At 40.3% G+C, this 15,041-nt stretch overlaps 2 protein-coding genes across 5 annotated transcripts in view; both read right to left on the bottom strand.

Moving 5' to 3' along the window:
- The window catches only part of LOC117761178 (lysyl oxidase homolog 2A-like), a 38,892-nt gene extending 30,101 nt beyond the window's left edge, over window positions 1-8,791 (bottom strand). For both annotated transcript variants that reach the window (XR_004613799.1, XM_034584857.1), the window contains exons 1-3: window positions 8,647-8,791; window positions 6,491-6,784; window positions 3,847-4,022 (exon numbers count right to left, since the gene is read on the bottom strand). Coding sequence is in view for 1 of the 2 variants with exons in the window: in XM_034584857.1 (XP_034440748.1) it covers window positions 3,847-4,022; window positions 6,491-6,761 (447 nt within the window). In the remaining variant the exon portion in view is untranslated. The remainder of the gene's footprint in view (window positions 1-3,846; window positions 4,023-6,490; window positions 6,785-8,646) is intronic.
- A 2,286-nt stretch (window positions 8,792-11,077) lies between these two features.
- Window positions 11,078-15,041, bottom strand: part of tacc1 (transforming, acidic coiled-coil containing protein 1) — a 13,404-nt gene continuing 9,440 nt past the window's right edge. For all 3 annotated transcript variants that reach the window (XM_034584848.1, XM_034584849.1, XM_034584850.1), the window contains exons 9-15: window positions 14,964-15,041; window positions 14,793-14,869; window positions 14,628-14,671; window positions 14,066-14,229; window positions 13,869-13,975; window positions 13,644-13,764; window positions 11,078-12,669 (exon numbers count right to left, since the gene is read on the bottom strand). The exon at window positions 14,964-15,041 is cut by the window's right edge and continues 54 nt beyond it. In XM_034584848.1, coding sequence (XP_034440739.1) covers window positions 12,604-12,669; window positions 13,644-13,764; window positions 13,869-13,975; window positions 14,066-14,229; window positions 14,628-14,671; window positions 14,793-14,869; window positions 14,964-15,041 — 657 coding nt within the window. In that variant the 3' untranslated portion in view covers window positions 11,078-12,603. The remainder of the gene's footprint in view (window positions 12,670-13,643; window positions 13,765-13,868; window positions 13,976-14,065; window positions 14,230-14,627; window positions 14,672-14,792; window positions 14,870-14,963) is intronic.

The raw sequence follows: 15,041 nt of genomic DNA, 5'->3' as shown, positions 1-15,041 counted from the left end.
CGGAGACGTGCAGCCTTTGGCGTGCAAAGACTCAAAAGCCGTTTAACTGCTGCATTCTGTTGTTCCAAGTGGCTTCTGACGTCTTTGTGTTGATTTAAGATCCAAGTGTTTGGTGGAAGTAAACACGCTCAATGGTCTGGTGCGCAACTGCAGCTGCTTTTTGTGCAGATGTTTTCTCGACCCTTCAGGAGGAAGACAGAAGATGAACTCATCAAGTATTGTCCCGTGCTTGTAATGATGTACGAGGTTCTGAAAGCAGCAGCGGGATGATCTCTGTACATGAACAATGCTAAATTTATCTGCATTGGTTTGTGAACAAACAAACAAAACGTGACACGAATGGGCTTATGTGAGTTCCCACTGTAAATCTCTCTTCTTCAGGGGACAATGTGAAATGCAAGTACACGGCAATGCCACACAGTAACAAACATGGTGGAGTAGCTCTAATCAAACTTAACCATGAAGCTATAATTATGCTCAAATGACACAGTATACTCTCACATAAACATCTAGCATCGAGAGACTTGAACTTTCAGACATGTAACTTCTAATAAAGGAGACGTATCCAGCCGTGATCCTCTCAACATCGTGACACATGCAGCAAGCTGTTCCGTTATAAACAGCAGCAGAACCCAGCTGAGTTCATTAAACAGTCCCTGCTGACGGATAAACAAAGCTTCCTGTCATCCCAGTGTCTGGTTCTGATGTCAAATGCAAGTTTCCCTATTTACTGAGAGACTCAGGCCTCTGCTATGCACAAACACATAATAAATAAAGCAACTGTGCTGAATTTTCCAAAAGACAAACTCTCCTTCATGTACGAATACATAGATTCCAGGCAGTGTTGCTGAAGCATTGAAGCTTTTTGAAATAATCGAGATTATCCATGGTAAGGATTCAGTCACAGAGGAATGCAAGTTCTGTTGTGTTAAAAAGCGTTACGCAACCAGCACAGACAGGTTGTCATGGTGAGAGCAGGAGGAATCTGGTCAGATCAGTAGCAGACTGAGATATGCATGGACATTACAGAGGTTAAATGACCGCTCGGATTTGGACTGAGTGAGAAAAACACTTTCAGCAATATGACGTAGATTTTCTGCTCACGCCCTACGACTGTTTTAGTCGTGCCTATACAACACATCTTTGATTGATCGGCTAAAATTTGAGACGTGCAAGTTGTGCCAGCGGAAGCTGCTGTTTTCATTAATGACAGACTGATGTTTTCAGCAGACTATCATTTGTGGTCAAAGCTCAACTTGCCAGAGTGAGTTGTTATGGTCTTATCTTCACTTATTCCCATACACTGTAAAATTGCCTCATGATGTATCCCTCACAAAAACAAGATAATTACAGTTTGAAGCAACTTTATGACCCAGAAATACTTAAAGAATACCTACTTTACGTATAATTCAAATTGCAATTCCAATTTTATCGACAAATTCACGTATATCACATCAAAATTAATCAACAAATCACTGGCAACACAAGTTACATTTTGGGATGATGTGCTGGAAACTTCTTCATGCACCAGTTTTTTGAACGTTTAAAATAATTCATATTCATGAAGACACTGACTGCTTCACTCTTTCACTTTTTACCGTTACTTAGACTATAGTACACTCATGGTTAGGGTGTTAACTTTTCAGGTTCAGCACAGCATCTCGATTCATGCTGTGAATAAACAGATTGAAGGAACAGAGCCGCCCGCTGACGTCAGCCCATGCATGGTTAAAGTTGTATGGCTTCAGCCAGACCATGGAAATATTTACAGGGTGGGGGACTGAACTGAAGTAACTCCCCAGAGACCCTAAATACACTCTACATATAAGGAACAAGAGGGTGCTGCTTATGGACATGACCTGGAAAATAAAAATCCTGAAATGGTTTCAGTGGTGCTTTCATTGCCATGACTCAGCTAGAAAGTTACACAAGTATTTCAGGTGAACTCCTCAGGCTTGTCGTCTAAAATGAATCCAGTGAAAACACAGTCACAGTTCTGGCTGTTGTAGAGATGGGTCATTCAGCAGAATCTACCACCCTACATCTAGTATACATAAAAATAAAACTGTAAAACCAAAGCAGTAAAAATATTAACATCGACTGTTTTGTTAGCTGCCAAAGAAATGTTGCTTCATCAGTGTCAGTCTGGTTTTAATAGAGAAGCCCTCTGTGGCAGTGTGTTTCCAATGACTTGTTCTCAGACAAGCTAAAGGAATGCCGCTATCCTCATTTCTCCCTCTGTCTCACAGTCACAGACCCACACTGACTTTCCATCCGGCACAGAGGCGTTCCGAGACAGGATGGTCTTCCCCCTCTCTGAGTCATGGCTGCAGAGTGGGCCGGGGTCCGCTGAGGGCTGGTGATAGACGAATAGCAGCCTGGCAAAGTCATCAGTGGAAATGGTGGAGTGGACAGCTCAACGTTATTCGCTGACTAGTGGATTATGTCACCGGCCTGATTTCACTGCAGATGTGACTACCTGCACGTCTTGTCCAGACAGACGGATTTAATATCCATAAGGACATTTTCGTTACTGGTTGTATCCATTTCATCGTAAAGATCATAAAATACTGGAGCCAGTTTCAGCAGCTGTTCATAAGTTCTTATTAACTTTGGTTAATAAGAACTTTACAAGAAGTGTTTACCACATTGAAATAAAATGCAAACATACTAGATCATATGGAGACACTAATGTTAGTAAATATTTATGCCTACATAACTGTCAGTTGTAACTTTTTAGCTGCTTAACTAACAAAATAATGTTACCTTGCTAATATATTACCAGAGCACTAGCAGTATAAGAATATTGGCGATACGTCTGACCTGGCTCTTGCGTAAAATACTCTTTAATAACGATAAAAACAAGAATATTTATAAAAAACTAAAAATATACCTCAAATTAGTAAACATTCTCCCAGTCACCATTAGAGTGAAGGAGCCAATAACGGATAAATATATATATATATATATATATATATATATATATATATATATATGGAATATTTCCACACATATTCTAAATTGTATCAATGCTACTAACACGGACACGTTTGTTTCTATGCAGTATACATATAAACAACAAGTCACACCTACAGTAAGTTTTATATATTGTTTGGTCACCTAAACTGTATTTTTATATTTGTGTTACAGTTTGTGAGTTACTGTTACTGTTGAAGCTACTTAGTTTTAATTGGTCATTACTAGTCTGAACAGGCCAAGACAGTCATGTTTTAATGGTGCAGTCTGATAAAAGTAACCACTGGTTTGAAATTAACTTGTAGTTACTAAGAAAATATGAAAGACTTCATCCACAAACTTGTCTGACTCACAAATACATTTATGAAGAGTTGCTGCCACCCTGTTCTGACCTGTACGTTGGTGTTCAGTCGCTGTGTTGGAGCGAGGGTATGAAAGTTAGTCAGTGAACCAAGATGACTGATATTTCCTCCCATAATCAGTTTATCTGTATTTTCTTTGGGAGAAGTTATCCTCAACACTGTAGAGACTATGTTTTAATGCAGTGAAATAGTGTTCCTCTTATAATCGACAGACAGACAACAGACATATTCAGTCTGGAAAGTTGGCAGGACTTGAAGAGCACATTGTACTTGAAGCTCTTTGGAATGGTGCACTATCATAAGGATTTTCTTTCATCCCGAGCCTGTCCTCTTCTTTTTTTATTGCGAACATCTGTTCAGGTTGCATGTGTGTACTTGAACCATGTGTGAATGTAGGTAGTGGCTGGCTGGAAGTGATCCCACCCTGGTGTTAGATTAGTGTGACATGGACCTACACGTGCAGGTTTTGATTGTTTAGACATAAGTGTGTTGATCAATGCGAACCCACCTCGTCACCATGGGCCTGGTTCCGGATGAACTTGAAGCCTGGAATGCGCTTCTGGTTGCACACCACCCCGACATCCTCCGAATGTTTGCAGTCAGACACTCCAAAGCCGTTGGACTCACACTGAGCCAGACTCTTCTCTCCACCAGTGCAGTGCACGTTGTCGAGCCAGATACGGCCTGGAGCGAAGAGGAGCAGAGTTATATATGAACATGATGTATGTGACACGTACTCTGATGAAGGTGAAGGGTTTCTGGTAGAAGACTCAACAAGTTTTGGGGATGTTTAAGCATATATTAACTGTGAGGAGTTTTGTCTCATGTAATCTTATAATCTTTGGACTTTTTCCTGTAGGTCAAATGAAATGAGCAATGACATTTTTTTCCTACATCCACCCCCTGATCTGAATTTACTGGATTCTTCCTTGAGTCATGTCCTACACAAACTTTATCGGAAATCGGTTGAGTTGTTTTTGCGTAATCCTACTAACGAACAGGCAATCACAGAAACGCAGACAAAAACACAAGGTGAGAATAAAATGTGATATTCTGTACTTAAGGTTGTGTATTCTATATTACAATGTGAGTGTCATCCTTGTTATGGCAGGGCTGATGCTGCACTCTCCACTGAGCAACATGTTGACACAATCCCTGTCCCTTTCCCTGACAGAGGATTTCTTCATTAGAAAAGTCAAATGAAAGAGTGCTTTCAATATTGCACCTTGACCGTCTTAAGCCGTGTGTCACACCCCATCGATAGTTCAGCATTTCCACTGAAGCCTCGTCACAGAGACAGCAGACCTACTCACGTGGAGATGTGTTTGGTCTCCACCATAACCTGACGCATTTTTTCAGCCAAATCCTGGCCAAAGAATGTTGTCACGGCTGAAGCGGAAGCATGGAAACCCCAACAACTGTGGCCATGGAAACCACCTACGGATCGCTCCTCTGACAGTCTCAACACGCTGCAGAGGAACATCCTGATCATACCAAGAAAGTGACTGAATGTTATACGGTCACGTAGCCTCCTCCTGGCAGCAGATTATTACCTCTGGAACATTTTTTCAAAATAGGAGCCAAGTTTCCTGCTGGTGATTTACTGCAGAGAGTCCACGTGAGAGCCAGCCTGGTCTCAGTGCACCTCTGGCGAAACAAACATTCTGAATAGCCAGTTGTAATTGTTTGGGATTGTTGTGTTAATACCATCATTTGCAAGCTGGTGAAAGGTGCAGGGAGAACAGCTTGCAGGGTGCCATTTATTTTCAAATTGAGCTTTTATTGGCATTTTGAGTCAACCACGAAACCTATACTCAAAATTATAGCAAACTGGAACAGAGCACAGTTTTCCTAAGTGGATCTGAATAAATGTGAATTTATGATGTTATCAACTGAGTTGGCAAAGTACAGCTGTGCAAAGGCTGCTGGGAATCGGATTAACAACCAGGCAGGAAAATCACTGCATCCAAAAGGGAGATGTCCTAGTACTTGTTTTGTAGTTATGTCTTCAATTGAAAACATGTGATGGTCTCTTTCAACAGTCCCCATGATGATGGGAAAAAGCTCTTGATCCCTTTTACAGCCATGTGTCTCTACAAACAACAAGGAAACACATGCACACAGCCTCAAACCCTCCTCTCTAAACCATTCTCCTATAAACTTATTTGAATCTATTTGTCAGAATAAAGTGGAACCCTCCTCAAAATGGCACACTAATTTTCTGCAAACGTTTTAGGTGAAAATTCAACTTTAATCTTTAGGAACGCTGGAGGGTCACGCCCTGACCACATCCCCAAAAGCCTCCATCTCTACATTCCTACATCACATTCAGTGCAAACATTTTCCTCTCTGCACAGACAGGCCATACATATACATCAAACTGTTTTGGTGCTACTCATAAAATGGTATTTGCATGCAACATTACATGCATGGAGCCTATTAGGTCATAAACGTAATTCTTGAATAATGACTCTGGTGCTTTGGGAAGTAAACAGCCAAGTTAATTACTTCACTGTTGAGGTGGATGGCTGGATGTGGCCGAGACCCAGTGGTAAAACGTGCCTTTAACAAGGGACACTGTTTTAATTAACACCAACTTACTCATACATGTACACCACCAGCAGCTACAGCTTTGACACAGTTGGAAATCTCATCAGGGTTGTTGTTTTTACAGTGGCGGAGAAATTCACATGAGATAAAGAAAAAGGAGATGAGATTATGTCTCATGTGTGTTTTTTGATTATGTGTGTATGTGTCTGGCTTACACACCCAGTGTTTCCAGTCTTAACCCCCCCCCCCCGACCCAACCCTGATGCTACTTCATGAACTGATTGGCGTCTCTCACGTCTCCTCTAATGTGGAAACCAGTGCCTCAGGTTATTAGCAGTCAGACAGGGGGAAACGTGTATCTCATTCAAAGATGTTTTTTTCCATGGAACATATGAAACAGTATGAAGAGACATACTGCGTTTGAATGTGTGTGGTTGGCTGATTGGCAGTTTGCCGAGATAACCAACCATTAACCCTCATCTCAGGTCTTAAACAGCTGAAGAACGTGGGTTTGAGATGAAATTTCAAGGTTTTTGATTTGGTAAAAAATATGGGTTTTACATCAAATTTTGGGAAACCAACATAATACGACTTTTTCTTACCTTCTCCTCTTCCAAACTTGGCCGAGGGCGACCAGGACGCTGCGTCCATGAAGCCAAGCTCTCTGCACACCACGTGGGCAGTGTAGATGGAGAAGTCGTCATCGCACACTGTCCCCCACTCTCCATTGTAGAAAACCTCCACCCGACCCTCGTAGTGTTTCCGCTTCTCCCCAGTGAGACGGAGCTGGATCACAGGTGTGCCAGAGTCTGACTGGGCATTGCACAGCGCACACATGTACAGCAAAGAGAACAAGGCACCTGGGTGCAGCATGATGCAGGAGGATGGAGGAGAATCTAAAAAGAAGATGATGAGACAAATGACTGTCAGAGGCTGTTTCAAGCAGCTGTGATGCTGAACTCAACATTACTCTTGATGATACATCTACCAAGGAGGATATGTTTTCACCCCTTTCTGTTTGTTCGTTTGTTTGTCTATAAGCAAAATTACGCAAAACCACAAGAATAATTATCAATGTTCTTGTGGAAAGATTTGATAGGTTTCAGGGTAGAACCCATTAAATCTTTACTGCAGACCCGGATCTGGGGGTGGACCCAGGAGATCTTTTATTACTTTCTTTAACACTGTGAGATAAGTTGTTTTTTTTACATTTCAATTGATTTCCCACTGAACAATTCATGGATCTGGCATGCATGGAGCTTCGTCAATAAGCTAAGACTTTTTATTACAAAATCCTGCACAGCTACAGTTTGGTTTGGCTATCATAAGGTTACCAGAGACCCTCACTGGCCTCCATACACCACATATATAAGTTTGAGGATCAGTAAAAAATTTGAAACTGCATTTGACTGCCAATAAGGGAGAAAAGAAGTGGGATTTGGGTGAGAATGGACATTTGGTTTGCTGAGACAAGGATTCCTGCCTCTGTCTTTCTGACAGCCTAATGAGGAGCAAATGTGGGCCTCCACTGGGTGGGTGCTGCCCCTCTCACTTATCTACTGATCTCTGCCCGAAGGGCTGCACAACTGAGAAGGAAAGTGAACTCCACATCGATATTTCACGGCAGACCATGAAAGTGTCAACGGACAGACCAAAAGCCCTCGGGGAGGAATGTTCCTGGAGTTAAATGAGGGGAGGACGACAGTGAAAGTAAGGAGACCTCCAGGTCTGTGGTGTGAGGAGGGAGAAGGAGGATGAGGACGGGGGGGGTGCTTTCCAAGTTGACGTCATAGTAACAGCCAACAAACTGCAGAACGCAGGGGCTTGACAAAACACCCCTGGTGTACACACTCAATAAACCGTTAGACGTCACTTGTGATCCTCCGGTGAAAAACATCTGGTTTATTTCCCCATGAGAGGAACAAGTTCAGCAGGAGCTGCTTTGATTTGGCCTTTTGAATTTCACTGTCTATTCCAACTATTCCAGAGTCCACTTATGAACACACACTGAACAAACATCATGTGTCACCTCAACAAACCCATCCATTGAAATTAACACTTCTCCTGAATATGCGTTGTGTATGGTCTATGCTTCTTACAAAACCAGTGGAGATACACCTACTTCCTACAGAAACATTCAAGAACAATAAGAGAGAGAGGGAGAGTCAGTGAAATCCAGCCACGGACTGTCCAGTCAACTCGATAATCCAAAACCCCCAAATGATGAATTTATGGGTTTCTCAGTCAAAGCCAGAGCTTTTTGTATTCCCTATTGTTCATGAGTGGAAACTACAAATCAGTCTTCAAGTTACTGTTAAACCAGAATGGCCCAGTTCCAAATATCCACAGTGAGTGAGAAAAGGACAGAGCTCAGAGGAGTCCTCCTTCTTCTGGATATCCAGACACATATAAAATAAGAATACTGTCCCTCTCTTCTGCATTTGGGTAAATAATGCATTGCAACAATACAAAACATTAGTAGCTCCTGTTTAGATCAGGCTCACTTTAAATGGGTGTAACTCTTGTTTGTTAAACAACTACAGGAGATAAAGTGACAGCAAACTACTTTTTACAGTGGTAAATGATATAAATATTCCTCCTGTTTAAGTTCCAAGTCATGCAGAGGGGACAAAGAAAGAGAACTATGCAGTTTACAGAGAGTCTCATGTTTCAAGAAAAAGTTTCAAAGATTCCTGCACGTGCGGATCAGATCATCCAATGAGAAGTGGTCTATCCTGACACGAAGAGGAACACTTACCTTTACAGACGGAGAACAGGCGGCTCGGTCCTCCACACACACACACCTTCAGTTTTCGGAGCTGCAGCAGAGGATGAGTTGTGCAGCAGAACTTCTTCTTCTCTTCTCCTCCTCTGGCTCTTCTCTTTTTCTCCTCTCGCTGCTGCCAGCGCGCTCCCGTCCCACTCATCACCGCGGCCAGCAGCCAATCAGCGGCAGCCTCAGCATCCTGGACCCGCCCCCTCCGTCCCGGTCACCATGGGTTACAAAAACACTGCTCGAGCTGGAAAGACCCTGGACCCGGATCTGTGGATTGTGGGAACCCCCCCTCATAACTCCAGAGAGGTCAATAACTTATTGTCACTGATTATAGGCAATCATTAAATCATATTTGATTTATTAACTGTTCACTTGGCCAAACTGAAGATGCATTTTTTTTATTATACCATCCAACACAGACCCAACTTCTCAAAATGTCTTCTCGGTGTAACAGAGACAAAATGCACTTAAATGTTTTTAATTTGTATTTTTAAAATGTATTTATAATGAAATGATTTTGTGAATTTTATCACTGTGCTGTTTTCCATTGCTGTGTTATTCAGTGACTGTCTGGAAACTGGACAGTTTTAGTTGACATTTTTAAACACACAGTTTTTTTTTTTTGCAGGTGCAAAGAAACACCAGAAGGCAAATACCGGGATTTATATTGTCCTCTGCCGGGGCCATTAGTGGAGAGCAGTCCTCTGAGTCGTCTCCTGTCTTTGCCCAAAGCAGCAGAAGAGAAATTTGGGGATACTTGAGCTCCAGGAGTGTATCTGTAAAGTTTGGTCAAGCTATGTTTTGATAGTTGTTAAAATGACGAGTGTAATATACAGTATATAGGACTTAAATGTTACTGAAGGCTAGTTAAGGTGAATTTCTCTCTTGGCAAAGTAAGGACGACTTCAAACAACACCAAAGTCAAGTCCACTCCCTTTCTTTCCATCATAAAATGAATGACAGACCAAGTAATAAGTGATAAAAATAAATAAATAAAAATAAAACATTTAGAATAACCAGGTCTTCATTCAAATCCAAAGCACAACAAGCAGGAAATATTAGTTAAATGTAAGAAAAGAAACTATCCAGATTATATCTATGAGTGATCCCTCTCACCCTTCAGTAAACCCTACATGTCTAAGCCTCCTCATTGACAATGATGTTGAGTAACTGATCTGTCAGAATAAACTGAAGCTGATCTGTTAGGATAAGATCCCATCAAGACCAGAGCTGTGCTATTTTCCTGTGGTTTCTGAGGACTCCACCATGTGGTGAGAAGGTGCTGATCCAGGGATGTTGCAGACTGAATAATTAAATAGACACGGCTTCAGAAAAATACTTCCATATTGTGTACAATTTAAAACATATTCACAAACATACATGTCTTGAATTTACAGCTATAGGTGAAGTAAAATCTAAGCCCAAACTTTGCACTTCTGTCTTTCCAACTATCATATAATTGCACATGAATCTTTATTCGCTTCTTGATGTTTATGCCCTAATAACTTACATTTCAGCATATATCCAAGTTGTTATGGTTTTTCGGAGCCAAACATTAAATCTTCTTCAGATTGTGTAACATTATTACATTTGAGGTTTTTATTATTATCATTTTGCAGATGTTGTAAAGCAGGACACACGTTGATGAGCACATTAACCACCTTCGCTCTTTTTCATCTGTTCTTTTTCATTGCTTTTTCATACAATAACCTTTAATCCCACATTTAAGCCAGTGTGAGTTAATCCTTCATTATTCCCAAACAATAAATCACTTAAACATTGTACTCTAAGAAGTATCTTATTATGGCTAGTTACCACATTTGGTCTGAGTGAACATCACTAAGTTACATCAGAAAGTAATATCAGTGGGCAGTCTACTCTATGCATAAACAGCTAAAAATATATTAAACAAAGAGTTACTTATATACTACTTAAATAGTCCTTCTCTGGCCCAGGGGAGCAGGAAGCAGGTGGTCTTCATGGTCAGATTGAAACAGAACAGGGGAGTGTTCAAACATACAACTGCAGTGCTGGCCACAGTTAGTAACTCAACTTCCTTAGTGCCATTTCACAATCTACAGTATAACAATGTCATCACATCCTAAATAAATACTATAATGGTTCCTTACAAATGAATAGACCATGCCACATGGGCGAAGATAGACTGTTTTGTTGATGTATTTATGGACACATTGTTATGACTGTTAAATTTGACTGCTGGATGAAACTGCCGGCTCCTGACAAACCAAACACCACAAATGACATGTCTGTAAAAAGTAACAGTGGGAAGAGCATGAAAACTGGCTCCTCTGTATAGGACTGAGCAACATCTGTCTGGATTTACTTCTGTTTATGTTCATCTCTGGTTTGTCGTGCACAGCTGAAATGATTCAGGCAGAGGAGGACAGTGGCATCATATTAAATCTTTTAAACCATTTATTCAGGAATGCACAAAATAATCTGAGTATATTCTTATTAATTCTTCAAGTTTACAAATATTAGCAATGGAATTCAGAATATTCTTTTCATAAAGTATAAAATTCACGCATATTATAATGTAACAATGGGTTTGCATTGAAAACCACCTTCACTGTAACACCAACACAACTGGACAAGGTCACACTGAAACCCAACTCGGTTTACATAGACATTTTACAACTGATTGTGCTCACATGAAATAAGGTTTCTATACAAAAACCTGTCTTTTATATATGATACATGTCTGAGTGATATCTGACCAGAGGATGTTCAGTGGAGATATGATCATAAACTGCCCCCAAATCACAGACCTTTACCATAAAAGTAATGTCGTCCATCTTGTGCACACATGAATCATTGTTTTTTAACTGCAGGTAAAACATTATAACTGTAAACCCATGCTGACTCACTGTTGTACTTTAGTCCTAGAAATATACATTTTGGCAACAGACTTTGGAAACAATGAGGTGGGACAAACTTTCTTTTACATAATAAACAAAATAAAGGCACACTAGCAACATGTGAGCTCACACATAAAATATCAATACGATCCAAATATATCTACATGGCAGCGTCAGACTGTGCTTTTCCACACTCGAATGCAGAGCGAGAGAAAATTAATCTTGGCACATGGTTCATTATTAAGAATAATAAGCAAAGTTTTACTACTTGAAACTTTCATCTTCACCCATCATCAAACTCCCATCAAATGAAGATATTATATAGCTGAGTGAAAGGTTTGAGCTTCATAAGTGCTCCTGAAATTTCCCGATCCCAATCCCCGAGATGTAAAGGGGTCAAATGTATAAGATGTGAAATCATTGTGGTTTCACTTCAAAATCTGTGAAACAATAATGATAAAATGTAAAAGGCAATTTATAAAAATATCTGTCATATTACTTCCAGCTCATTTACTGATGATAGAAAATAAACAGCAGAGCAAAACTATCTGTATCACAAATGAAATACCATCAAATTTTTAACTTAATACACTCATTTTTTTCTTCCTGTATCAGATTTAACACTGTAGACCTTCTGTGGTCAAAAGTGTCTGTGCACATTTTCTGTCTCTTAGTTCCACATTATTTTCTACAGCTTTGTGTGAGAGAAGTTTGATAAAATGATGTTGGAAAATAAAGGAGAAGATGAAAATCATTACGACTAATCATTTAACCTCAAAATAATTAATTAAATCCTAAATAAAAGATCAACAAATCATAGCAGAAATATAATCACTTTACTTCTCCTTCAATATTATTAAAATACCCCTCATGATAACCTTGTGCTTCTTAAATTACACAATAACATATATCTGCTTTTATATTTCATTCTGAAAATATTACGAGAAAGTGCAACCATATCTCAACCTGTATTTCAATAATCACCAATTATTTAAACATATGAGCTGACAAAGAGAACGCTGCGATGTCCTGTACAGAATTTACATCACTCGTAGGCCGATCAGTCTGTTCCCATTTTGGCGATCAGTTCATCGCAGATCTTGGTGAGCTCCTCGATCTCTTGATTCTGTGAGAGACAGACATAAGTTTTAGAAAATGATCTGACAGATCTTCCAGGACAGAAACAAGGACACGTCCCTGTAAAGGTACAATGAAAGTCTCTGAGTCTGTTGGCAGAGAAATGGTTTCCATGTACCTTGCAGAGCAGCCAATAAATAAACAGACTTTATCCAGTGTGCTTCATTTCAAACACTAATTAACTGAGCATACACAGTGGTATTTGGTAACACAGTTGTTTGGCTGACATCCATCAACAAAGTATAAAACATCAAACAACAAGCTTTTCTCCCCATCTAACTTCCAATGCATTGTGGTTTTAGTAAATGAAACACTGCACTCTAGTGTCCAATTCCATGTTGGCACATTTTTACGAGCGGTGCTCATTGCCTGCACATGTATAAAGACAATAAAAAACATGACTATATAACTATAATGAAGCAGCACAATTAAACTATGTTTTTACATTGTGAGTAAAAAACCTTTTGATTGAAAATGTTAAATAATATCCAGTTTTAAAAAACAGGAAAATGTTTGTTTACATTGAAAGAGGAAGAAAAATATGTGTAGTTCCCCATGATGCAAAAGGTAAAAATCTGATGGGAGCACATATTTATCTGTAACCAAACTTATAGACAAAATCAAATTTAACAAACAGACAGGAAACAACTGGTTCCGTGGGAGTTGTAGTCGATTCTATTACATGCAGCTGTACTTAACACATTTTACCAAACTTAACATTCGAAAACATAAGCATCAGCCAACACACAACATTTTATCAATCAATCAATCAATCAATCAATCAATCAATCAATCTCTATTCTTATAGCACCTATCACGCAAGTTTGTGAAGTTCAAAGTGCTTCACAATTGACGGATGATGCAAGAATATGACAGATATAAAATGCTGTCGATAAAATTCCATAAATTCTTCATTTCACCAACACTGTTCATCCCTTTTAATCATGTTTTCAGTCAAGCTACCTTTTGAAGCACAGCTCTTTCAAGTGAATCCACCTTCATCTGCTCCATCCTCAGGCTGGCGTTCAGAGCCACGCCCTCAGAGCTGGCCTTGCCTCGCACCTGGGCTATCTCCTCATTCGCCCTGCGAAAGTGGGGGAGCGGAGGAGAGGGGAGAAGGAGGAGATGATTGTCAGAATCAGCCTTGAACCCTAGTGGATTTATTCAAACCCGTCTTATGACACTTACTTGTCCAGTTTCTCCTCAGCATGAACCTTGAGGGTTTGGTATCGTTGCTCCTCCTGCTTGATCCTCATCAGGTAGTCCTGTGCACACTTCTTCAGCACCTCCTCATTCTGTAGAGATGCACGTAGAGAGTATATAGTGAGCTGATTATTACATGAAGGTGGAATGAACTGCTTAATGAAATATAAAGCTGTACTGACCTTCTTGAAGCCCTCCAGGACTCCCTTCAAGGACTCATACCTCCTGAAGAGGTCAGCGAAGGAGCGCTCCACTGAGTTGAGGTCAGCAAGAGCCTGATCTCTCTCTAAGGTCAGCTGCCTCACTGACTTACTGCAGGACAGCGTCTTCTGCTGCTGCTCGTCCTCTACAGACACAGACGTGTCAGAGGAAAGGTTTTATGCAAACAACTTCAAGACTGAACTGAAACAGTGCTGTTGAACGCAGCCTAAAAATGTGTGGGCACATCAAACGGTTGTATTGTGAGTATTCGGTTGTGTTGCGAGTATTTGGTTGTATTATGAGTATATGATTGTGTTGTGAGTATTTGGTTGTGTTGTCAGTATTTGGTTGTGTTATGAGTATTTGGTTGTGTTGTCAGTATTTGGTTGTGTTGTGCCTATTTGGTTGTATTATGAGTATTTGGTTGTGTTGTCAGTATTTGGTTGTATTATGAGTATTTGGTTGTGTTGTAAGTATTTGGTTGTATTGTGAGTATGGGAAAAACATATAGAAAAGTATCACCACCAGGGGGCAGGAACTTACCAATCATCTGTGCAACTGTCTTCTCATATTCTGCAACTATTTTCCTGTCAAGAAGAGAGCAGTCCTCTGTCAGCTTTGCTGACCGGGACCATTTTCACATTTGTGCTGTAATGTTTTGTAAACAGGAATTGAGGTGCCAGAGTAGCTACCAGTGAAACTTCGTACCTCATCTCAAAAACCTCAGCCCTGCTCTCCTCGCACTTTCTCTTCCACTCGTTCACCTCAATCTCTTTAGTGATGATCTGGTTAGAGGACAAAGAGAAAAAAGAAATAAACTGAATAGATATGTTTAGATGTGTATTAGTGATCATCATCAGATTTACTTCGGGTCAGTACCTCTTCTCTGATCAGGGTGAGAACTGCAGCCTTGTCCATCTCACTCAGTGGTAAGTTGTCCTGGCTCAAGGCTCCTGG

This window comes from Hippoglossus hippoglossus, chromosome 5 (genome assembly GCF_009819705.1).
Source record: "Hippoglossus hippoglossus isolate fHipHip1 chromosome 5, fHipHip1.pri, whole genome shotgun sequence".
NCBI classification, from domain to species: Eukaryota; Metazoa; Chordata; class Actinopteri; order Pleuronectiformes; family Pleuronectidae; genus Hippoglossus; species Hippoglossus hippoglossus.
The sequence above is the reverse complement of the archived record's forward strand: the minus strand, read 5'-3'. Positions and strand labels throughout refer to the sequence as shown.